This window comes from Solea solea, chromosome 17 (genome assembly GCF_958295425.1).
Source record: "Solea solea chromosome 17, fSolSol10.1, whole genome shotgun sequence".
Lineage (NCBI taxonomy): Eukaryota > Metazoa > Chordata > Actinopteri > Pleuronectiformes > Soleidae > Solea > Solea solea.
In genome coordinates, this window is record NC_081150.1 from 21993447 (window position 1) to 22020852 (window position 27406).

The 27406-nt window shown below is 42.2% G+C and overlaps 1 protein-coding gene and 1 long non-coding RNA gene across 2 annotated transcripts; one reads left to right on the top strand and one right to left on the bottom strand.

Annotated features, from left to right (window-relative positions):
• Positions 1-439: 439 nt before the first annotated feature.
• LOC131443433 (stonustoxin subunit beta-like) lies at positions 440-1594 on the bottom strand. The gene is made up of 2 exons (XM_058613066.1): positions 1209-1594; positions 440-1128 (listed from the first exon to the last, which is right to left on the bottom strand). Exons 1-2 carry the CDS (start codon positions 1252-1254, stop codon positions 602-604), a joined length of 573 nt encoding a protein of 190 aa, XP_058469049.1. The 5' UTR covers positions 1255-1594; the 3' UTR covers positions 440-601.
• Positions 1595-17544: 15950 nt separating this feature from the next.
• LOC131443512 (uncharacterized) lies at positions 17545-26803 on the top strand. The gene is made up of 2 exons (XR_009233620.1): positions 17545-17895; positions 25601-26803. It is a non-coding gene; the product is annotated as an uncharacterized LOC131443512 (long non-coding RNA).
• Positions 26804-27406: the final 603 nt, after the last annotated feature.

The following is a 27406-nucleotide window of genomic DNA, read 5'->3' on the forward strand; positions in this document are numbered from 1 at the left end:
TCACCTGCATCACAGCAGAAACCACACTTCCTCATTCATGGCATAATCTGCTCATGTGTGTTTCATTTTCCATGTGTGTGTGTTTGTGTGCGTAACTCTGAGTGTTGTTCTGCTCACACGCAGCAGGGGGCGCTGTTGTCAGGCAGCATGAAGAGGAGGAGGAGGAGAAGCAGTGCATGCTGGGACAGAAAGGCTCGTCAGTGAGAAGATGATGTTCTTCAGACAAAGAGTCAAACTCTTAACATCTTTATTTACTTTGTTTTCTATTGGATTGAAAACCTTGAATTTTATTTTATATTATTTTGACTTCTTTCTTTTTATTTTATACAAAGCATTTATTCATTTTTAATTGATTTTACTTTCTGTATCTTTTAATTTCACTTTCAAACATTCACTTTTTGTTATTTTTATCTCAGTGTGTGTGAACCTGTGTGTTTCAGGCTGGTTCTCAGCAGCAGGGGGCGCTCACAGCGCAGGACGGCGGCTCAGTTAATGACTTTTGAGTGATTTTTTAAGTCTTTATTTATTGATGCTTTCAACAAAGAATGACTGAGACGAGCTTTGACCTCGTCCACCACTGAAGCTGCTGTCTCTTCATGTCCTACAGAGGACACAGAGACACTGAGGAACCAGGCCAGACCAGGAACCCAGGATAAACCGGTTCAGTGAATGTGGTCCTGAAGGTGTGGAGGTGGATCAGTGAGTCAGAGGAGACGCTGTAGAAGGACAGAGTCCCAGCAGGACAGTCCACATACACTGATACTCTGTGAGAGACAGAGCACATGATGGATGTTTGTGTCCCACAGTGAAAGACAGAGTAACCATGATCATCAGAGCAGCTCAGACTCCAGGACTGATCATTACGTCCAAACCAACAGTCAGAACCGATGCCTTTCCTCTTGATTCCTCTGTAACTCAGTGATATATAAACTCCTCCTCTCCACTCGACCTCCCAGTAACAGCGACCAGTCAGACCAGGTCTACACAGCAGCTGAGACCAGAACTTAAATCCGTCTGGATGATCAGGATACGACTGATCTTCTGTCACACGGGTCACTTTCCTGTTGTCGTCAGACAGTTTGAGTTTTCTGTGCATTGTGTTTGTGTCCAGTTCCAGTTCACATGAATCTGATGAAGACAACGAGACACAGCTGCAGTTTATTGATGATCAGCTGATATGTTGTTATTTCCTGTAAATCCATACTTACACTTCCTGGGACCAGGTTTTAACCTCTGCTCTCCAGCATGGTCCATCCTGGAGGAAGAAACAGTCTGAATGAGTTTCTGTCCAACATGAGTCCAAACTGTTGTCTTAATGACGCACTCTGGTGGACACAATGATGAACTACAAGGACAGGTGTGTTTCAAAGAGAAGACGGTGGCTGTTTCTCAATACTCAAGTAAGCAAGTATGTACTTGCTTACTTGGGAAGTATATACTTGAGAAGTACGCTGGGAGTATATACTTGCCAAGTACGGGAGTACACAAGTATGTGGTTGTTTCTCAATACTCAAGTATGCAAGTATGTATGTATTGTTCTGCTGTAGTTCTGCTGTAGTGCTGCAGTGCTGCAGCCTCATTAGCGCCACCTACGGTGTTGATAAATGAACATATGAAATACTTTTAATAAATACATATATATGTTGTTATTATTTTTACATTTTAAATATTTAACTTCATTTATTAATTTATTTCTATTAAAATATACAATACAAATTATACAATGTGGAAAATAGATATATTACCGCATTGTAGAGTAGTATATATGGGCCATTCTACCGAATTCGTGCAAATTGCTGTCCCACAATAAAAAAACTATTTAACAAAACAATTAAGAATTCAGACCTCCAATATTTACTAAGATTATGTTATGATCTAGTTAAACACAAGACTGTAACTAGATAGTAATTAAGCTAAATATATACAAAATCATCATTTATGCTACCTTCCTAGGTACTTTCTATTGGGAAGTAGTTGTCCCAATCTCTAAGCCCTAAATTTCAAGCCATGAAAATAATACTTAAAAGAATTTTATTATTTTTTCCAATGGTGTATTTTAAAATATATGTTTGGTTTATTTTAAACAGAATGTAAAACATTTAGATTCATTTTGAAGTTTTTTTTTAAATTACAAAACATGCTTTAAAAAATGCTGTCCCACACTTTCATGTCACAACCGTAACACAAGTTGTTTTACCACATGGGTGGAGCCTGGTTTTAGTCACACCCCAGAATTTCTGACCAAGAAATGACACTGCATCCCTGTACCTCATGGCTGCATGGTGAGTGATTACCTCTCATCATTTTTAAGTAAATGGGTTCCAAAGTCTGAAAATCAGCATGTTGCATTAATAATTGTCACAACCGTACACATATTATCTCCAAGTAAATACACTTTTGGGGGCTCAAAGCAAAATTTTATGTTTTGTTGTGTGTACAACTGTTCAAACATCTGTTGCTAGCCATTTACTTGTTAGCATGTTTGAGTTATGCTAGGAATTAGCTAAAAATGTCACAACCGTAACAGTCACAACCGTAACAAATTGTAACGTTACGGTTGTGACATAATCATTATGGTAGTGACAACATGTAATGTTCCACATATTTAAGGACATTTTTCATCATTATTATTACATTATACTCTTAAAACATACTAATAATATTATTTTTATTATTATTATTATTATTAATAATATTGTTATTATATTTGATTTGTAAAGCACAACATGAAGATAATGCTGATTTATATTTGATATTATACAGCTAAGGTGGGAGAAAGCAAGCAGCAATGCCAAAAGAACATAAAAAGAGTGGAGCAGAGGGTGAGAGAATACAGAAAAAGAGAGAAGTATGAAGAATATTTACGATATATATACGAAACAAGAAATGAAAGGAAGAAGGAAAGGTCAAATCTATCAGTGATTTATCTAACAGGGAAGCAAAGGAGCACAACTTCCACGCCACCTCCCACACCCTCTGCCACACCTTCAGCCACGCCTTCTCCCATGCCTCCTCACCTTCCACGCACTTCTAGGGAGACTAGACAAGAGACGTTCTGGAATGCGTGACCACAGAAAAATAAAGACCCTTGAGCTGAAGATTAAAGAACTTGAATGGAAGAAGAAAAATATAGAAAACGGTGCCATAGATTGTGTGTGAGGCCAGAGAAGTCAAAATGTTCCCCAAGAACAAAAACTCAGAAGGAAGTATGGCAGCACAGAAAGACCCTTCTTTTAACACACTCATGCACGATTTGCAGAAAAAAATACAAGTCTGCCAATTATAAAGAGAAACATGGATTAAGACGCGCACTGACAAGCAGGTTGCTCAGAAAATACAATCTTGTTTCTATGCTCAGAGAAACACTAGGCAGCTCCCACAGAGTCATCAACACGACTGCAGACAACCCACATCTAAAGTTCACCTATCAGAGACATAACATTTGTGTTGGTAAAATTCACATTAAAAGGCAGGTTATGAGTTAATATTAAGCAATAAGGTTGAGGGGATATAATACAACCTTGCAAACAAAATACTGTGGTCACAAGCAAAACAGTGCAGTCACTACCGTAACAGTGCGGTCACTACCGTAACACTGAATGTTTTGTAAAATAAAATAAGAATTGAGTCATTAAATAACATTTTATGATAACTATTGGTTAAATGTACATTCAATGTAATAACTAATAAACTCTGAGATCTCTATGATCAGTGTAATTCATTTTACAAAAAAGATTGCATTTAAATTAATGATGAGTCTTAGAAAATAATCTTTGAAATGTGTTTAAAAAATAATTTTAATAGATTTAGTTGTAAAACCTTTCATAATAAATTACTAAAATTAATCTTTAGAGGGTGTATGGACACACAATATTAACAGATTAATATAATGGTTTTTATTGCAGTGTGTTGCTGTGTTACGGTAGTGACACATTTCAGGAGTTGAAAAACATTTCAAGAACAGGCAGACATTAATATATGAAATTTGACTGCGCCTTTACTAGATATGTACCATTGAAATATGGTACAATATATGTATGGACAAGGTTTTTGGAAAAAAACAACTTTTGAAAATGTGTTTCCAACTCTGGACTTTGCACGAATTCGGTAGAATGGCCCATATATATATATGACTTGTACAAATATATACTACTCTACATATCTAATATCTACATATTATATTTAAATACAGATACAATGACCGTGCGACTTTAATATAAATCTAACATTCAAAGTTAAAATAAATAAAACATTAACAATATACAAACTTTTAAACTGTCAGGTCAAAACGTTTCCATTAAAAACAAAATAACACGTCAACAACAAATCTATGGATCACACCGAGCATCTAATGACAGCGACGTCTGAGCCAGCGGATCATTTCATCAGGACAGGCCGAGGTCACGCTGCTCTGTGCCGGGCACAGTGAGCGCCGAGCGTCCGCAGAGGCGGAGCTTATCGTTTTTGTCGTTTTTGTCAGGCTTCCTTCTTCTTATGAACGATAGGTGATGAGTTGATGATGCAGGAGAAGACCCCACTGACACAGGACTTGTACCGAACAAAGGGATTTTATTTAGTCACAAGTCAGGCGTCAGAACCAAGCTCTGCAGCAGCTCGGGAGAATGTGTTCTTGCCGAATCTCCGAACAATTCTGCCTCAGAAAAGCAAAACTAACCTTATATAGATTTTCTAGCATTTTTTTCAGTATATAAAATGTCCGTTTGTCACAAATTTAAATGTGGGAGTTGCCGAAAGCCTCCTGACGCTCACAAACCAAAAATTGTATCTCTATCATCAACCGTTCTTGAAATATGACAACTTTAAAACATGCTGTTTTCTCTGCTTTCTCTGCTGATTTTGGAGAGATAGAGACAGGCGTGTGTGTGCGTGTGTGTGCGTGCGCGTGCGCGTGTGTAAGGAGCAGAGGGGACTTTGGGAGGGGCTTGTCAGTCTCTCTGTATTCTTCCACCCAAAACTTTGACGTCTAACTCCTCCCACAGTTTTGAGAAAACCCCCACACGTTATATCAAAACGTGCGGCTCGACCGGGACTTGTGTTATATGACTATTACTAAGCGTTTCAATTAACCATGGCGACAAAAATCACAAAAAACTGCCATATAACTTCCACATGCCGTGGATTTTCTAGCAAGTACGCACAAGTACGCACAAGTATGGATATTGAGAAACGGCCGGTGTCTGCAGAACCGGAGACCACAGTTTCAGGAGGCTACGCATTTACTCAGCAGCGCCACCACGTGGACAACACAGAAGACAACTTCTGTTTATACATTTGAAACCCACCACGAGTAAACCAGCAACAAGTTGGCCCAGCACAAACCAAGTAAACAAAGAAAATAGATAAAATAGAGGGATTTCATTTGTATTTTTTACAGTGTTTCAAATCGCAGTATTGTGGGTCTAAAAAGCATAAACTTTGTATTTGAATTACGGTTGTTTGATCGCTTGCTTGAATCGAGACCTAGTTTCCAGTGCTTTCGTGGTTTTTTCAGCTGCGCGTCACAGAGGAAACACATGGCTACTTATGCAGCTGCTGCTGCGGAGGCTCGTCGCTGTTACTGCTGCTTCCAAAACTTGTGTGTTTTCACCGTTGAATGAAGAATGAAGAACAACTTGATTGTAGCTGTTAGATGACGAACATCTCGTACACAACTCACTACAAACACCACAGAATAAAGACATCTTTACTTTAGTTTGACCGTAGACTGTTTGAAGTGGACCAGGATTGTTCTGTACCCAGTACCAGGACTTCTCACATGATGCTGCTACTCTGTGCAGATGATCTATCCAGTTCATGGTTCTGGTCGTTTCTCAGGCTGAACTACGTGACATTCACTCGTTCTCACGAGGTGTTTAAAAAGTGTCACTAATGTTTGGTTATACTCACTGACAGAGGAAAACATAATAACAGGACATCTTCAACCTGAACCTGCTGACAAGTTTGAATACTGCTGATGAACATGAAGAGGAAGGAGGAGGAGGAAGAGGAGAATACCTGAGAGTGTCCAGTCTCCAGTGAGGACTCTTCAGTCCAGCAGACAGCAGCTTCTCTCCTGAGTCTCCTGGATGATTGTAGCTCAGGTCCAGTTCTCTCAGATGGGAGGGGTTGGAGTTCAGAGCTGAGGTCAGAGAAGAACATCCTTCCTCTGTGACCAGACAACCTGACAGACTGGAGTTAAGAAGATATGATGAACTCAGTGATTCAGAAAAAACATCTGCATCAACAAGAACCTAAAGAAGCAAAGAGTCTGAGTCAGAGTTCTGACCTGAGAGTCTCCAGAGAACAGTGAGGACTCTTCAGTCCATCACACAGCAACTTCACTCCTGGATCCTGCAGGTCATTGTTACTCAGGTCCACGTGTCTCAGACTAGAGGACACAGAGCTGAGGACTGAGGACAGAGCTTCACAGCTTCTCTCTGAGAGTTTACAGCCACTCAGTCTGAGGTAGAAAACAGTGATGAACAAAAGGTTAAACATGTTTGTCTTGTGCTCTTTAGAATATGTCTTATTAATATTTATATACTGATCCACGTACAAAGCTTTGTTGGAGGCTTTGACCACCGGCAGCAGCTTCAGAAGAGCCTCCTCTGAAGCAGAGTATTTCTTCAGGTCAAACTCTTCCAGATCTTTTCCTGGTGACAGTAAGATGAAGACCAGAGCTGACCACTGAGCAGGAGACAGTGTCTTTGTGGACAGGCGTCCTGATGTGAGGGACTCTTGGATCTCCTCCACAAGAGCACGATGGTTCAGTTCATTCAGACAGTGGAACAGGTTGATGCTTCTTTCTGCTGACAGATTCTCACTGATCTTCTTCTTGATGTACTCAACTGTTTCCTGATTGGTCTGTGAACCACTTCCTGTTTGTGTCAGTAGACCTCTTAAGAGCTTCTGATTGGTCTCCAGTGAAAGACCCAGGAGGAAGCGGAGGGACAAGTCCAGGTGTCCATTTGGACTCAGTAAGGCCTCGTCCACAGCACTCTGGTGCAGATGATTCAGTTCAGGTTTGTTTCTAAACAGTCTGGACCACTGGCTCATTGTTGGTTCTTCTGACAACAGATTTGTTCCAGAGGTGATGAAGGTCAGATGAACATGAAGAGCAGCCAGAAACTCCTGAAAACTCAGATGGACAAAGCAGAAGACCTTGTCCTGGTACAGGCCTCTCTCCTCTTTAAAGATCTGAGTGAAGACTCCTGAGCAAACTGAAGCTGCTGTGATATCGATGCCACACTCTGTCAGGTCTGATTCATAGAAGATCAGGTTTCCTTTCTGCAGCTGCTCAAAAGCCAGTTTCCCCAGAGACTCAATCATCTTCCTGTTCTCTGGACTCCAGTGTGGATCTGTCTCAGCTCCTCCATCATATTTGACCCTCTTCACTTTGGACTGAACCACCAGGAAGTGGATGTACATCTCAGTCAGGGTCTTGGGCAGTTCTCCTCCATCTCTGGTTTTCAACATGTTCTCCCGAACTGTTGCAGTGATCCAGCAGAAGACTGGGATGTGGCACATGATGTGGAGGCTCCGTGATGTCTGGATGTGGGAGATGATCCTCCTGGCCTGCTCCTCATCTCTGAACCTCTTCCTGAAGTAGTCCTCCTTCTGTGGGTCCGTGAACCCTCTGACCTCTGTCACCATGTCCACACAGTCAGGTGGGATCTGATTGGCTGCTGCAGGTCGTGTGGTTATCCAGAGGCGAGCAGAGGGAAGCAGTTTCCCCCTGATGAGGTTTGTCAGCAGCACGTCCACTGAGGTGGACGCTGTGACGTCAGTCAGGATCTCAGTGTTGTGGAAGTCCAGAAAAAGTCGACACTCGTCCAGACCATCAAAGATGAAGACCACCTTAAAGTCTTCAAACCTGCAGATTCCTGCTTCTTTGGTTTCAGTGAAGAAGTGATGGATGAGTTCCACCAAACTGCACTTCTTCTCTTTCAGCACATTCAGCTCTCTGAAGGTGAAGGGAAACATGAACTGTACGTCCTGGTTGCTTTTGTCTTCAGCCCAGTCCAGAGTGAACTTCTGTGTTAACACTGTTTTCCCAATGCCAGCCACGCCCTTTGTCATCACTCTTCTGATTGGACCGTCTCTTAGAGCTGAGGCTTTAAAGATGTCTTCTTGTCTGATGGATGTTTCTGGTCTGTCTGGTTTCCAGGAAGCTCTTTCAATCTGTCTGACCTCATGTTCTTCATTGACCTTTCCAGTCCCTCCCTCTGTGATGTAGAGCTCTGTGAAGATCTCATTCAGAAGGGTGGGGTTTCCTGCTTTAGCCACGCCCTCAAACAAACACTGGAACTTCTTCTTCAGGTTTGATTTGAGTTCACGTCGACAAGCTGAAGCTCTGATTTCTGACAGAACACAAGAAAATAAATCAGTGAGTGGATCATTGAGAAAATAAGATGTTCTTCCTTTCACATTAAAAGTCCTCTTACTGTCAGCTAGCTTCTCCTGCTTCATCCCCCTTAAGAAGTCCTCTGTGATCTTCAGAAAAGCCTCTCTGCTGCTCCTCTGCTCCTCATCCTCCCTCTGACTTTCTGAGACTTCTGTGTGATCTGTATCCAGAACCTTGTGGATCTTCTTCAGCTCGTTCTTCACAAAGCAGATGATGTTCTCCTCCAGCAGCTGGAACAGAACATGTGAAGTTTAACCTCAGATGATCAGTGACAGAGTGAAGTCCTGCAGGTCCACAGAGCAGCATCCAGACTGTCAGGACCAGGAGCCTCATGTATAAAAGAGTGCGCAGCTTTCATACTAAAAGACGGCGTACGCACAAAATTTATAAAAGTACGTACGCAAAGAAAATCTCAGCTTTAAAAAACTGTGCGTAGGCCAAGTCCTGCGCACCTTTTCTTTATACATCCCATCAAAGGTGAAACTGAGCGGAGATGAATGAGCAGCATGAATGAACACACCACGCCCACCCACAAATGAATATACAAATGACTCTAAAACTCCTTCGTCCTGAAGAAAAAGGACAACTGCGGCAGCAAAGAAAGAGGGAAATAAAAGAAAAAGAAGGAAAGTGCACGATGAACTCGTCAATTTATGATGTATAAATCTGTAAAAATAGATTATTTTGGTTGGTTTTTTTTGGAATTAGTGATAAACACAAAGGAACTAAATGTCAGGGTCACAGCGACTGCTCTCATATTAATATTGATGCTTAAAAAACTGGCTGTGCATTGATAGTTGATCCTGTGCATGTTTTTTTCTGGTGTAACATGTATGTTTAGACATGACTGATCCATGTGAGCTGAATTTACAGATTATTTCAACAATCTATAAGTGTCACACGTCATCATCTACACACATTACGCACAAAATAAGCAGACAGAGTTCACGGAGTTACTCCATGTAACCATTCATTACTGTCACTGATTGTGTTGTGGATGCTGGGCCTATTTCTTCTGATGAAAGGCGCAGTGGTGGCGGAATAACTTTTTCGTAGTTATTTTGTTATCGTGTGGATTAAAATGGGATAAAGAAAATGTTCTACTCAACGTTCAAGTCCCGTTTTCTTACAACAAATGAGTCTGTAACTTTATTTTGTGTTTAAAACATTATAGACTGACGTGTGTTCATGTGTTCATGTCAGCAGCTGCGTTTACATCACTGTGTTACATAAAGAAAATATTCATCAGTGGAAAATTAATTTCAGTAATTTGCTCAAAGTAAATAAGTGAGTCTCCCTCTCTCTCTCTCTCACACACACACACACACACGCACACACAGGTTTGTAGTGTGTGTGTTCGCTCACAGGATCAGTTTCGTCTTCAGTGTCCTCTCTGATGTTATCCACATATGTTCAAACGTACGTGGTGTATCAGTATTGTTTGTCACAGAAAATTCATGTTTGTCACTGTAGACACATTAATAATATTATTTTCAAACACTGTGATAAGTTTCAGAGCTTAATATTGCAGCGTCTCCACCTGACAAGAGTTTGCGGAGCTCTCGGCAAATTCTCACGGCAGCTCCAGAGTTTGCGCTGCGATGCGCAAACTTCCACGCCAAGTACATTTTTATACATGCCGTCTGTGCGTGAAAGCAAGCGTACGCCGTCTTTTTGTGCGTACGCACGGTTTATACATGAGGCCCCAGGACTCTGCTTCAGTATTAACAGTAGTGTCATGTTTGTACATTTACACACCTTAAATATGGAGTCCAGGTCTGCTCCATGCTGCTGGACAGACTGACCACTGAGAACCTCTGTCCTCTGCTGATCAACTCTGAGGAGAAAAGATTCAGTGTCATTTACTAAACAATCATTTGTTTCTACCAGGTTTTCAATGTGCTGCACCTACGATTCTTCTTCAGCCAAGTTCACATGACATGAGTTTGACAGGTTGAAGACAAAAGTCCCTGAAGGACAGTCTCTAGTGTTTGTTATGTGTGAAGTCTCAAAGACACAATCAGAGAGGCTTGTCCATGAGTCCCTGACCAATCACGGACTCTGACTAGATTTACTGCTGGAAACGTATTCAGAGGCGAGGACAGGCTGAAGACGTTTACTGGAGACAGAAAAACAACATTGGTCGACCAAAGAGAAGAAGAGTGTTTTTCTGGATTCAGCATGTTTTGGACTATACAGGCTCCCCCTGGTGGAGGATCATGTAAGTGTGTGTTACTATGTGTGAAATTCTTACATCAGTTCACCATGTTTTTGTCCATCCTTGAAGTTAATATGACGATCTATAGACTGGTCACTCTTCATGGACACACAGCTGGGTTCAGGTCTGGCAGAGTCTGGTCCCTGTTGATGGATCCTCCTACAAACACAGGACATGACATGTAAATACAACATCTGCTGTGATTGATCTCATTAATGATCTACAGTATCAGGAGACACAAGGAAAACAGGTTTGTGTCAGAAATGGTTGAGTGTGACCCAGATGGTGTCAAACACTACACTGATTAACACATTTAAGACTTCCACATCTTCAGTCAGATCACTTTACCCAAACCCAAGCACGTGAGCCAGGACTGTTCGACAATTATTCAACATTTCTTATTTTTTCATTGGTCCAGATCTGAGATTAAATGGGGACGGGTCTGTGAAGACCTCCACCCTCCATCATCTGACCTCTGTTTTTGTTTGAAGTACAAAGGTTCATCCATGGACCAGTCACTATTCATGGACACACAGCTGGGTCCAGGTCCAGGTCCAGGTCCAGCAGAGTCTGGTCTCTGTTGATGGATCCTCCTACAAACACATGATGTGTAAATAAAACACTGAGCTGTGACATGGAGACGAGTCACATGATCCATGAGATCCTCATCTCACCTCTGACCCTCATGTTCCTCACACAGAGTGGTTTTAGAGGGCGGAGCTTCCTCTTCACTGTCCTTGAGCTGATTCATAGCAGAGCGCCACCTGCTGGGAGAATAAAACTCGCTCATTACAAGTTCTGCTAACATGGGTGGACCACATTGACCTAATGTGGGCCGGTCAAGAAGACTTTTTTTAACCACAGAATTGGCCGACATGACCCTCATTGGCTGACTGAACAATCGGCACAGCCCATTGGTTTATGCTAATAATGGACTGTCAGTCACTCAGTTACTGGTTCATTTCAAAGAGCCGTTAAAAAGATTTGACTCGTTCGTGAACGTCACCGCTCGACTCACAACTCACTCAAGACGCTGTTTGCATCACACTTTACAGCCCTTCACTGCAGGTGAGTCCACTGGTTTAACAGAAGAGCCCGCCCTCTGGTGGTCAGGTAAGAAGCTGCCCAATAGATAGATACATATGTATGTTAAACATCTGGACTTTGAAGAGATGTCGTTAATTGTGACGATTGAGAATAAACATTTAATTTAACTTTAGTTTCTTAAATCTTATGAAAATATGACCTCGTCCTCTGGATCCTTTTTTTTCACCTACAATGGCTGTAATCTGTTTTCACCGGAAACATAAAATTATCAGTCACTATCTGATCTTTCAGTCCAGCAGAACTTCTCTTTCACCAAAAGCCCAAATGTCCTCTAAACCAGTGATTTACAAACATTTTAGTCGCTGAACAACAGAATCAGTGACGTGAGATTCATGAGCTTCACAGTAAATACATCATGTCGACAAAAAGTTACAACTTTTTGTACCCTAACCCGTACCCTAACCCTATGTACCCTACCCTAACCCGTACAACACACACATAAACAACACAGACACGTACAACACCAACACGCACAACACAAACGTAAACAACACAGACACGTACAACACCAACAAGCACAACACACACGTAAACAACACAGACACGTACAACACCAACAAGCACAACACACACGTAAACAACACAGACACGTACAACACCAACACGCACAACACACACGTAAACAACACAGACACGTACAACACCAACACGCACAACACACACGTAAACAACACAGACACGTACAACACCAACACGCACAACACACACGTAAACAACACAGACACATACAACCCTAACACGCACAACACATAAGTAAACAACACAGACACGTACAACACCAACACGTACAACACACACGTAAACAACAGACACGTACAACACACACATAAACAACACAGACACGTACAACACCAACACGCACAACACACACGTAAACAACACAGACACGTACAACACCAACACGCACAACACACACGTAAACAACACAGACACGTACAACACCAACACGCACAACACACACGTAAACAACACAGACACGTACAACCCTAACACGCACAACACACAAGTAAACAACACAGACACGTACAACACCAACACGTACGACACACACATAAACAACAGACACGTACAACACACACATAAACAACACAGACACGTACAACACCAACACGCACAACACACACGTAAACAACACAGACACGTACAACACCAACAAGCACAACACACACGTAAACAACACAGACACGTACAACACCAACAAGCACAACACACACGTAAACAACACCAACACGCACAACACACACGTAAACAACACAGACACGTACAACACCAACAAGCACAACACACACGTAAACAACACAGACACGTACAACACCAACAAGCACAACACACACGTAAACAACACAGACACATACAACACCAACAAGCACAACACACACGTAAACAATACAGACGCGTACAACACCAACACGCACAACACACACGTAAACAACACAGACACGTACAACACCAACACGCACAACACACACATAAACAACACAGACGCGTACAACACCAACACACACGTAAACAATACAGACGCGTACAACACCAACACGCACAACACACACGTAAACAACACAGACACGTACAACACCAACACACATAACACACACGTAAACAACACAGACAAGTACAACATCGACACGTACAACACCAACACGCACAACACACACGTAAACAACCCAGACACGTACAACACCAACATAAACAACACAGAAGCGTACAACACCAACACACACGTAAACAATACAGACGCGTACAACACCAACACGCACAACACACACGTAAACAACACAGACACGTACAACACCAACACGCACAACACACACGTAAACAACACAGACACGTACAACACCAACACGCACAACACACACGTAAACAACACAGACACGTACAACACCAACAAGCACAACACACACGTAAACAACACAGACACATACAACACCAACAAGCACAACACACACGTAAGCAATACAGACGCGTACAACACCAACACGCACAACACACACGTAAACAACACAGACACGTACAACACCAACACGCACAACACACACGTAAACAACACAGACGCGTACAACACCAACACGCACAACACACACGTAAACAACACAGACACGTACAACACCAACACGCACAACACACACGTAAATAGAGTTGTTCCGATTCCGATACCGGTATCGGAAATGCCTCCGATACTGCCGAAAATGTGGGTATCGGTATCGGCGAGTACTGGAGTCCATGCACCGATCCAATACCACGTTATTTAATAGAGCTCCGTTAGCGCTGACGCGGTTCTTCTTCGCCGCTCTTGAAACAGTTGCGCTGTGCTGTTTTAGAGGCGTGAAGAAGAACTGATCGCCCGACACCTGTAGACAAGGAGCTAACGTTAGCTCATCATGTCGGCAGTTTGGCAGTATTTACCAGTTAGCTCCTTTAGCGTTGTTAGCTGCGCTAGCTCCGTTAGCGCGTCTACAGTCAAACTGGAGCGGCCCGTTTATTAAACGAAAAGAGCAGCGCTACAACTAACCAGCGTACCTGTGTCCTGCGTATGTATGCCTCTGTTTTTAAAGTTTAGCGTTACTTCAGAGACTCATTTTAACAATCTGGAGTCGAGTAAAAATGATGTCACACACGTCCTTTCCCGGTCAGTCGTCATGGAAACATGAAGCTCTGCCAGTGCCGCGGTGTTTGGACCAGAGTGAAAACAAACGTACAAGCTGAAAAACGAAATAACATATCACTGGTAAAAATAAATGATGTCCATTTGCTGTATTCGTTCATGTTTTACAGAGGGTTTAACCTGAGCCAAACCTTACCACCAATGATTTATTTATATATGTATATATATATATATATATATATATGTTTATTTCGGTCATGTCAGTTAGATCACTCATCATCACACATCACCCTGGATTTCCACTGGACGCGGAACGGCCGCGGAACGGCCGCGGAGCGGTAGCCGTTGCAAATCGCTTCCATTCTAATCAATGTGAGCATTCCCACCGGCCGCGCTGCGGCGCGGATCAGCAGCGGCCCAGAAGCGGCTCGCCGCGCCGCAGCGCTATCGATAGGAATCAGTTCTATTTTTTCCGTTGCCGCTGCTGAACCTCGTAAATTTCAACGAAGCAGATCGCACAAGACAGGAAGTCCGACACAGTATCAAAGTAAAACACTTCCGCCCCCCTTTCAAAATAAAACACAATACGCAGGTCACAACTTCACCTCAACGTTACGTCATAACCGGTGCTCCCAGGTCAACAGTCATTTGATCCGAGGGTCTCGGAGACAATGGACGACGAGAGACTGATTATGGAAGTGGAGAAATGAAAGAAGCTGTGTTGTTGTTGTTTCCTTTATACACACAGTCTATCGCGGGATCTCGCGTCCGTTCGAGATTATCGCGCGATCTTCCGTGAATACCGCTGGCTCCCAAGGCTCCGCGCCGCTGCCGTAACGCGCCCGGTGGGGATTGACGTTTGGGAGAGGACGAAGCAGAACCGCGCCGCGGCCGTTCCGCGGCCGTTCCGCGTCCAGTGGAAATCCAGGGTTAGTGTAGTTTACACAATACACATAACCAAAAGGGAAAGCCGGAGAAGCAAAAGCTTATCTAGTCCCGTCCCCATTATCCACAGAATACATATTTTCATCATACAATACATCATTTTTCTTTTTCTTATGACATTTTGACAAAAACATGTTTCAGCATCAGGTAGCACTCAGAGATGCAGTCTAGCTCTAGACAGTCAATCAGACTCCATGTATGTCAGCTGTTGTTTGGTTACATTTGCTTCCACTGCCGTATCCACATGGTGTCTACAGATTTCTGTCTCTGACCTTTGTCATACTTTCCTCCTGGGTCATTCTGTATCGATTAATGGTCATCTCTACATACTTCTTTTTAAATACACTCCGTTTTGCTGATTTTTTCATCTCCTAATCCAGATTATTCCACTGTCTGACACCCGTGACTGATACGGTAAAGGATTTGGTGATGATAATCATATCACAGTCATGCAGGCGTAGTATGATATATATTTTTTTATAACACACTGGTATCGGTATCGGTACTCGGTATCGGCCGATACCCACAGCACAAGTATCGGAATCGGTATCGGGAGGGAAAAAATGGTATCGGAACATCTCTACACGTAAACAATACAGACGCGTACAACACCAACACGCACAACACACACGTAAACAACACAGACACGTACAACACCAACACACATAACACACACGTAAACAACACAGACACGTACAACACCAACACACATAACACACACGTAAACAACACAGACACGTACAACATCGACACGTACAACACCAACACGCACATCACACACGTAAACAACACAGACACGTACAACACCAACACACGTAAACAACACAGACACGTACAATACCAACACACATAAACTCCTATAAGCTCAACAATAAGCTCCTCACTGACTTATCACTGCTCCACTGAAAGCATCATATTGAAAGCACTTTAAAGAGTTACCTCTCAGTTTGAGTGGAAAATCTCCTTCATGTTTCCTGGAGGACGTCTGATGTGGATCTGTGTTCAGTCCAGTGATCACACGAGAGAAAACTGTAACACATCAGGAGTTTTCTGTCAGAGAAGGTGTTTTATGAAACCTGCTGTTCATGTCACTTACATATTTGTGCCAGTAGATGGTGCTAGGCTACTCTGTATGTGACTGAAGGGCTGTTGTCTGCATTCAAGTCAGCTGATGAGCTCAGTTTTGAGAGCAAAAGTCAAATTAGATCCTGGATTACTTATTAACTGCATATTTGTTCATCAAGGACATCAAAAAGTACTAAGTACAATTACATTTAAATCATAAATGTGGATTTGATACCACTTCAAAAAAAGAATAACCTCAGTTTTGTTCAAGTCAACTTTGACCCTGGATTACTCCAAAAGTTCACAGTAAAAGCACTTCATCCGACTTTAGTGCATTAAGCACTTATAGTACTTGTAGTACTTATAGTACTTAAAGCTACTAAATCAAGTCATTATTTTGATGATAATATGAATATATGACATTATTATTTCACTTTTAATCCAAATGATCATTTACAATCGTTCATTTAATCTCATTTAACATTGTGTTCGCGTTTGACGGGACTTTATGTTTCGGTTTGGACGCTTGAGTAGAATTGACATAAAGAAGAAAACATGACGTCACATTTAGGAAAAACAAAAGACGACTGACTGGAGTTATGACAGGCTGGAAGTTTCCATTCTAATCTGTCAGGATTAAGCAGTACATATACTTCATGACTGTACTTAAGTACACATTCCACGTATTTGTACTTTACTTTGTTATTTCTAGCAACTTTGACTACATTTTATATCAGAAATGATTTTTGATACTCAAGGAGAGTAAATGTCAAACTTTAAGACTTTTACTCAAGTCTCACTTTAAGGTACTTGACTCACACGCACTAAATCATCATATATCATCATATATCATCATATATTATCATCATAATCACGTCAACACTCACCAGTCTGTCCTCGTGCTGCGCAGTTCAAATGGCGACTGAAGCAAAGTTACAGAATAGTTACTTTCACTTTCTCTTACAGGAAATTAGTCGAGCGGGAAATAAAGAGGCAGCGCGAGAGCTCCACATCTATGTTTGTGGACTTGAATGTATTATATGAATATAATGTCAATGTAAGAATGATATTAATAGAATGATAAGAGTGAATTGAACACATTCACTGGTTGCTGGTTGTCAGTCATGACGTAGGGTGAGCACGGTGGAGCGAAATCTTTTGTCAATGCATGTTTTGTTTGCTGTGTGTATTATTTCTCTCTTATTATGAACACGCCACGAGTGTCGTGCGCAGTTTGGCACTCAGCGTGATGAATAAAGAGTGGTAGAGCCACAGAGACACGCCTTCGTGTGCGCGTCATCACTCAGCTCGTGTGTTTAGCCTCCAGCGGCTTGTTTTTGAAATCCTTTAACATCGATCGGCCGCTGTCAAAGTCAACAAAAGTGTCTTTGAAGCGTGAATTGTTTGGAAGCGTTTCAACAAGGAAGTGGGAGCGAGCGGAGTCAACGGAGAGACGCTGACGCACAGACCACGACTACGTTTCATTCATGCATGATTGTGTCCTGTCAATCAATGGATATGGGGGATGAATCCGCCACACTTTCACACACACAGGTTCGTGTCTTATGGATGAACTTTTCCCCGGTTAGGCTCCGCAGTGCTGCTACATAAGGTGGCTGTATTGTTTGTTGTTATTTTGTGCATCAAGTGGCTGGAGCATTGGGCTCGGGAGTACCGCCGTAGTTCTTGTCTCAGGCCGTCTACGTGTGTTTCAAGACTATCGGTATACAGGTACATAATACCCACCGCTAGTATGCACAGAAGACTAGGGTTGTCTTTAGTTCGTTTTAATAGGCAGTTAGGGGGAATCAGTCCGACCCACATTTGCCTTTTGCTTGGTCACATATGAACCTGTTCAGTGATATTTTCATGTTAAGGTGTGTGTGTGTGTGTGTGTGTGTGTAAAAGTGGGACTTCATTGTGATTTGTGGTCATTCATTATTGAAAAATGGAAATGAATAAATCAAAGTCATGTTCTGATATCAGTGCTAAGGGTGAAAAAAGACAAACAAAATTCACAGCTAAAGCGTTGATAAATACAATTGAAAAGCTTCAATCTGAAAGAAGAATTAAAGTCAACACAATTAAAGGTGTTGTTAAACTTATTAAAGAGCTAATGCACACAGGTGGTAACATTTTAAATGTTGATTCTCAGCTCAAAGTGTTTTCTCAGCTGTTTGATGATGCAGGTTGGCTTCATAATTCTGTGATTCCACTGCTTCCTCTGGAGGAACAAGAGAGGCAGAATGCTTGGTTTGCAGCCTTGCAGGAAAATAATGCAGAGTTTACTGAAAAAGTAAAGATTTGGCTCATTGAAAGCGGGCAAGTTAAACAAAATACTGAACAAGTAAATACAGATGGAATGTCCGTTCTACTTCACTCTGACCCACCTAACGTTGAGTGGTTTGATGCACAGAATGGAGATGATGGAAGAAGCATTTTAAATGATTCTGAGAACATAAGAAACACTTCTGTTAAGAAAAGGAGTTCAGTTGGAGGAAGATCTATGGCTTCCTCTACTTCATCAACACGTGTTAAAGCTGAGGCCGAAATGGCAGCACTCATGGCCCGCCAAAGACTATTCAAAGAAAAACATGCTTTGCAGGAGCAAGAAGAGCAGTTGAGGAAAAAGAGAGAACAGCTTGACTTGGAGATGGAGATAGCTGCATCAATGGCTAAAATAGGTGTATTAAAGGTCTCTGATGGTTCACGTGTGTCTAGGGCTGTGTGTAGTAAGTCTGATGGAATGAATTCCTACTTTGAGAGAGAGCAAAGGAAGGCTGGAACCTTAAATGCTGATGCAGAAATCTTTGTGTCTGCAAATAGTAAGCAGTCACCTCGATACATTTCAGCAGATGACCAGTTGCCTCAACATTTATTGGGTGCAAAGCCAAACAGAGCCGGATTAACGCAAAGGCAAACTGGGCACGTGCCTAGGGTCCGATTGGCAGGGGGGGGCCCAGACAGAGGGACAATCAAAACCTAAAAATGACAAGACGATTTACGCTCCTCGTCCCGATGACGCGACGCTGTCAGGGCGTTCTGAGGACAGTCGTGCTGGGGGCAGGCGGGCGGGAGAAGCCGCAGCGAGTGCACATGTCCGCGGCGAGGTCCGGGCGGGGGTTCGCCGTAAACCACCTTCCATGTCAAACTTATGTGTGACACTGCACTATAGAAATGACTGAAACGTGACTAAAACTAATAAGCGTTTTAGTCCAAAAGACTAAATCTAAGACTAAATGTAGAATGGCTTCCAAAAACAACAATGCACAGTTCACCATCCAGAGAAACATCCAGACCAGTGGAGAAAACTGCTGAACAGTCCAGACCAGGAGCTGAATACCAGAAAATGGAAGAGAGGTGATGCTTGTCCATGAAAATAAACCTCTTTACCACGACAGCACAGTTTCTCTTACTGCACATGTTATTGGTCTTTGTATATTTGACTACTTATTAAACTATTCAATTTAATCAACACATTTAATTAAGATTTTCTGCAAAATGCAATAGCTTACAACATTTATCTTATTTGCTCTGTTTACATAGCAATGCTGACCCCTATTGGTGATTTACTGGTACTACTGCCTTAACAATGACACTCGCAATGGATAAGATAAGCATAATTTAATAGCATTTAATAGAGCCTTGTAGTAACGTATAAATACGTGACTATACATGGCTTATGTTGGCATACAAAGAACCAACTCGTAACCAAAGACTACGCTATGTAAAATGTGAATTAACTTTTATTAGTAACTTTGGTAAGTTTCAGATTTCAATTCCTAAATAATATCGATGGAGGGGGGCCCAAAAAATACAGTCTGCCTAGTTTAGTCCATTTATTTAATCCGGCTCTGAAGTGTAAAAAATACAGGGCTGCATGCTCCAGTTACATTCTTGAAGCCTTCACACACACCACAGATAAAACACAGTGATTGACAGACTCTCCAAACTTGGTCGAATTCTCAGGCAGATCATCTTTTATCATCAACACAGGGCGGCAATGAACAGCGCCATCTGGTGACGGTCTTAGAAAAACAGAACAACATGACATTGTTTCTTGTCGAGCCGCAGTCGAGCTCACTTTCTCCCTCCAAGACAAGAAGTTCAGATCTTTGATTGTGATCCTCTGCAATATCAGGCTTTTATTAGGGCTTTTGAGCAAAGTATTGAGAAGAAGACTCATAGTGTCAAAGATTGCCTGTACTTCCTTGAACTAGAGGGCAGCCTCGAGAAATGGTCAGAAGTTGTCAGCATATGCCACATGACACAGAATATGCCAAGGCTAAGTCTTTGCTGCAAGAACATTTTGGCAATTCATTAAAAATTGCCACAGCTTATATGGATAAAGTTTTCACATGGCCATCAATAAGATCTGAGGATGTTAGTGCTCTGCAGGCTGACGGTTTCTGGCTGCAAGAGTGCTGCAATGCATTAGGACCATGGAGTCCTCGTGTGAGCTGGACCATAATTAAGAAGTTGTCCTACAAACTCAGAGACAAATGGAGAGATGTGGCATGTGATTTACAGGAAAGGTAACCAGTCTTACATTTTGTCTGTGTTGTGTTCATCGAGATGAAGACCAGGATGCAATTCTTGGGTTTCACAGTCTGTATTCTCCAGCCATGTTGAAACAATTCTCTAATTAATCAATTAAAATAATATTCCAAACATTAATATGAGTTCTTAACATTTCTTTTAGCTCTTAACTCATTCACATTTTAATAAACCAATCCATTAAACACATTAATTATAATGAAAGTGCATCTCCATACCTGTATTATTCCACAAAAACAACATGCAGTCATTCATCTGCTGCCATCTGTAATCGAACGAAGGACTCATCAGATGCATGCAGGACATTCTCTCTCATACACGTGCACACGTACACACACACACGCACACACACACACACATGCACAGCTAGTGTTAGCTGCTAGTTTGAAGCCAATAGCTCGCCAAATTCACGTTCCTTACCGACCCAAACTCTCACACGCACACAATGTTCACCCCATGACTAACCAAACCTAATTATGACAGTTTTAAGATGTTTACAACAAAATTAGACACTTTACAAAACTTAGCACAACGAGCCGCGGGAAAAACAATTCTGGCTGGAGTGAGCATGCGCACTCCCATACCTACGCACGTACGCGATTATGTCACGGCCCTATCACGGCCACACACGCAAAGACTGCACCACAATACAGAATGGAGATGATATTACAGAACATATTATAAAAACACAAAAAAGGGATTTTGGTGTAATTCAAAGGCCTTATCATAACAAACCTGTTACATAGGGCTACATTTTGTGATATTGTTAACAACATTGAAAAGCAGGTTAAAATTGCAAGTGATCCACTCTTCGGAGACCTGCAGGACTCTCCAGCTGTGACGAGAGAAAGCGTAAGACAGCCAAGATCTCGGCCTACTCCTAAGGCAAAGGGAAGTAGCTTTGCCACCACTGTTGCTACAGTAGATAAGATGGCAATAAACACAGAAAAGCGTTCTCCTGTTATGAAGGTTTGTCTGTTCTGTAGAGCTGGACATTCTCTGGATCTGTGCTGTCTATTGTCAAGTAAGGCACACAGTGAAAAGATGCTGTTTTTTTAAAAAAAACTGGGCACAAAAGTAAGGAATGTCGAAAGTGTCTGTCATGTAGAACATGTAGCCTAAAGCATCCCACCATTTTGCATATGCACTCCAAGAAAAAGAGCTACATCCAGAACAGAAAGAGAAATGGCAAAAAGATGAAAATGCTTTTGTCTTGTGCAGTCCAATGGTCTTACTGGGGCACTCAGTGCCAGTTAGGGTGAAGTCCAAGAAAGGACAGGAAACAGTGGTCACATATGCCTTTCTGGATCCTGGGAGCTCTGCTTCATTTTGTACTGAAGGGCTCATGAAAAGGTTAAATCTTACAGGACGAAAAACAAGTATTCTCCTTCGGACAATGGGTCAGGAGAAAAGAGTTGACAGTCATGTTGTGGCAGATTTGGAGATAGCTGAGCTGGACACAAATATCTTCTGTGAGTTACCTGATATGTTTACCCAGAAATGCATGCCTGTCAATAAAAGCAACATTCCCCTTTAACATTGACGTTAAAAGATGGCCACACCTTGGCCACTTGAGAATAGCTGAGATCAAATCCGGAGTAGATTTGCTCATTGGTACTAATGTTCCTCAGGCTCTAGAGCCATGGGAAGTTATTCGCAGTGTTAATGGTGGCCCTTATGCTGTCAAAACCATGCTTGGTTGGACTGTAAATGGTCCCCTAAGAGGAGATTACAGTAGTGATGCCTCTAATGAAATGCATGATGTCACTGTGAATAGGATCTCCACAGCAAAGCTCAATGAACTTTGGAAACAGTAGATAAAGGCTGACTTCCCTGAATGTGCTCATGAAGACCAGTCTGGTTGGTCTCGAGAAGATTATTGTTTCATGGAATCAGTCTCCAAGACAGCTAAGCTAGTTGATGGACATTACAGCATTGACTTGCCAATAAAGAACAATAAAGTATGAATGCCTAACAACAAAAAGGTAGTAGAACAGCGTGTGTTGAGTCTTAAAAGGAGGTTCAATAAGGAGAGGTCATTCCACACTGACTACACTAGCTTCATGAACAACCTCATCAGCAAAGGTTATGCTGAGAAAGATTTGGACCATTGTGATGGCAGGGTATGGTATATACCACACCACGGGGTGTACCACCCACAAAAGAAGAAGCTTTGGGTAGTCTTCGATTGTGCTGCTACTTTTTAAGGAACATCTTTAAATACTCAGCTTTTTCAAGGTCTAGATCTTACAGGCCTGCTTGTTGGAGTCATAACTAGGTTCCGAAAGGAACCTGTTGTGCTAATGGCAGACATTGAAGCTATGTTCCACCAGGTAAGAGTGCCGAACATGGACTCTGACTTATTAAGATTCCTTTGGTGGCCTGGTGAAGACCATGGCAGGACCTGGTGGAATATAGAATGACCGTACATCTGTTTGGAGCTACATCTTCTCCAAGTTGTGCAAGTTATGTCTTGAGGAAGTGTGCAGAGGACAACCAAGAGCAATTTGGTCCAAAAGTTGTTAACACCATTCTGCATAACTTTTATGTAGATGATTGTCTGGTTTCAGTTGCGTCCAATGAAGAGGCAATATCACTGTATCAAGGCCTGCATGTTCTATGTGCTAAAGGTGGTTTCCAACTCACAAGAGTGGCCAGAAAGCCCTGATATTTCCGCTAATGTCTCTCCAGAGGATCCTGAAGTCAAGCTGACTGTGTACATAAATGCTGTACATGCTAATGAGCAGGTAGATTCCATCATGTACTTCATCAATCACAATCATTTCCTCTTGGATCCACTTGAAGCCGATGGTTACTTGGCTTCTCAGGTTCAAGAAACTGTTGTTAGACCCAGTTTCAGGGAGAAAGGAGTTGAAAAGAGATGCAAAAGAAGAGATGCAAAGCATCAAGGCTCATGTGGCAAAGTGTCCACTTTCTGTTGAGGAGTTTGACAATGCAGAAGCTGCGATTGTCTCATTTTGTCAAGGAAAATGATTTCCTGAGGAGAAAGGAGACAATGTAAAGCGAACTAGCCACCTCTACAGCCTTCTTCCACCTGCGGAACATTATGAAAATTAGAAGCATTCTGTCCTTACAGGATGCTGAAAAACTAGTTCATGCTTTTGTTTCATCTAGATTAGATTACTGTAACTCCTTATTATCAGGATGTTCCAACAAGTCTGTTAGAACCCTTCAGTTCATTCAAAATGCTGCAGCACGAGTTCTGACAGGAACTAGAGAGAGAGACCATAGAACTCCAGTGTTAGCTTCTTTACACTGGCTCCACCCACAGTTTAGAATTCAATTTAAAATCCTCCTCCTCACGTACAAAGCAATTAATGGTCAGGCCCCTTCATACCTGAAAGACCTAGTCTTACCTTATCACACTAACAGACCACTTAGGTCACAAAATACAGGTTTACTTGTGGTTCCCAGAGTCTGTAAGAGCAGAATGGGAGGCGGAGCCTTCAGTTACCAGGCTCCTCCTCTCCTGTGGAACCAGCTTCCAATGACAGTTCGGGAGGCGGAGCCGCTCTCTGTATTTAAAGTTAGACTTCAAACTTTCCTTTTTGATAAAGCTTATAGTTAGAGCTGGTTCAGGGAAACCTGGACCAGCTCTTAGTTCTGCTGCTATAAACCTAGACTGCTGGGGGATTTTCCTGTGGTGCACACACATTCACTCTCTCACACTCAGGGTATGAATATGACTTTTTATATGTCATTAACCTTGTCTCTTTCTCTCCCTAGTTTGTGTCTTTCCTTCCTTCTGTGGCAACATGTAGTTAGTTGTCCTGGTAACTGTCAGCTGTGCTGCAGTTCCAACTAATCACGGTGGGAGACTGCCACATAAAGGCGGGCGTAAAGCCCCTGTCAGGCTTCTGCTTGCTGGAGGCTGGGTCGCGTCACTCCTGTGCTTCCTCCATGTCCGCGTCCGTGTGGTGACAGGTTCGCTTGGGTGTTGCTGCTGGCTGCGCGCTGTTCACCGCTCCGTGTGCCACTCACTGTCTGCCGCTGGTCGCTCTCGGGGAGCGTTGATCCCTCTGTTCCACGCTGTGTTGGCCGGGATTGCCTGACGGGGTGACTGACTGTAGTGTCGCAGCGCCGGCTAATCCGCCCGTAGAACCGCTGCTGCTTTGCTTCTGCTCTGTTTCTTGCCTTCTTTGCCTCATTTAAAGAAATCATTTGGACTGATCGCTGTGCCTCACTGGAACTGTGTGTTTGCGGGACTAATGTTTCGCTTGACTTTGATTAGTCTTACGTCGGACACTCACCGCTCCACCAGGGCCGACTCGGGTTCTGATCGCCTTGTCCGTTTATTCGGCTGCAGATAGTGTCCGTGCCTGTGTGTGTGACACTGTGTGTGTGTGTCTGTGTGTGGGTGTCTGTGTGTGTGTGTGTGTGTGTGTGTGTGTGTATACTTGCATGAGAGGACAGTGCGGGAATACACATTTGATTTTGTTCCTTTGTGGTACCCATAAATAACCCATAAATACGATTATTCTGTTAGTTTTGTGTTTATTTTTGGGTTATTATGGGCTGCATTTCAATTGTGGTTATATAGAATTTTGCTTATTTGCCATTGTGTTTAATCATTATAGATCCTGTCCATTTAATTCTTTAATTTCTCTTGTTATTAGTTATTGTTTTGTTTCATTATTAGTTATTTTTCTAATTGGTTGCTCTCTGGTCGCCTCCCTTTCAGGTGCTGAGCCTACGGTGGTGGATTGGTGTCCTGGTCACGGTGTCCCCTTTGTATTGTGTTTGCACTTGGTAGCTTCTTTGTTTTGTTTACTTTTATTTGCTTCACGTGTGGTGTTCCTGGGATCCCCTTTCCCTTTGGATACAGTTTTTCACGGTAGGTCTCAGCACTGATTGGCTCCCCTTATGTCCCCTTAAGTGAGTAATTTTTACATTATTTTTAAAACAGAAATTTATGTAATTGTTGCCAGACAACGCCACCTTGGGAATTTCACCCAGGGATTTCTTATAAGTGGACTAACCCAAATGAAGGAAGGCACTGAGGTCTGTTATGCAACGAGACAGACGACAGTTCGATAATACAAAATACTTTTATTTATACAAATTTCTGTTTTAAAAATAATGTAAAAAATGACTCACTTAAGGGGAGCCAATCAGTAAAAAAGTAAAAAACAAAGAAGCTACCAAGTGCAAACACAATACAAAGGGGACACCGTGACCAGGACTTTGCCCCTGGAGATGTTCGTCGGAGATGATTCTGCACCTCGCAACTCGTGGATCACTGGGAGAGTTGTGCAAGCAGTTCCAGATCAGAGAGGACTTGTGTGCCAGATTTGTATCAAAACAAGGACTGGGTTTTTGGATAGACCCATCACGAAGGTTTGTCTTCTTCAAGAGGCAGAAGAGCCATGAAGACTTGCAGATTTTGAAAGAACTGACGTACGTGGACTTTGACTATTTTGTAGGTTGGATTGATTATTTAGACTATACAGTAGATTTCCTGGTTGTTAGAAATATGAGATGTTTTTCTTTTCTGACATTTAGCATTTTGTCTCCCACATATTAGCAGTTATGTAATTATTGCTTCAGCATAATTAGGGGCTGGAATGTAGGAGTCATACATTTTGTTTTGCTTTTGAATAAAGTAAGACCTAAGTGTTGAGTTAATGCTGGAATTGGTGCACATGGGTGATGGATGTGTCACTACCGCGAGTATGTAGGAATAAATCACTGCTGTCCCCAGTTCACTGGTTGCTGGTTGTCAGTCATGATGTAGGGTGAGCACGGTGGAGCGGTGAAATCTTTTGTTGTCCGCATCAATGCATGTTTTGTTTGCTGTGTGTATTATTTCTCTCTTTGCTAACAAGCCACGAGTGTCGTGCAGAGTTTGGCGTGATGAATAAAGAGTGGTAGAGCCACAGAGACATGCCTTTGTGTGCGCGTCATCACTTAGCTCCTGTGTTTAGCCTACAGCGGCTTGTTTTTGAAATGATTTAACATCAATCGGCCGCTATACTACTCTAAAGGACTAAAATATAAGTGTAAAATAGTATCAGACAAAAGACATCCAACATAATGAATAAAATATCATTGAAATAAGAGGAACATTCAATCAATAAATCCCTTCAATTTAACTGGGATTAAAGGCTTTAATGAACAAAAGGTGTTTAGAACACTTGTAATCATTGGTAGCAACTATAGGTGAGAAGAAAAGTGCAATTATTGGTGTTTGAACATCGTTGGTTTGAAATAAGTGAGCAAAGATGCTTCAGAAACGTTCCATTTGAATCAACTCTGCGTCCTATTTTGATTCACTTGGCTCCAGCGTCTGCTCAACAACTATCACTGTCAGTGGGTCAAAACAGCAGAAAACCCGCGCACCACCGCCACCGTGTGGCAGACATGTGAAGTGCGAGTAACACGACAAAACAAACAGGCAAACATGTTGATACCATGGATGTATTAGAACAACTGGATAGAGCTCCTCCCCTTTGCCTCCGTTCATTCCTATGGAGTTCTTTTTGATTGT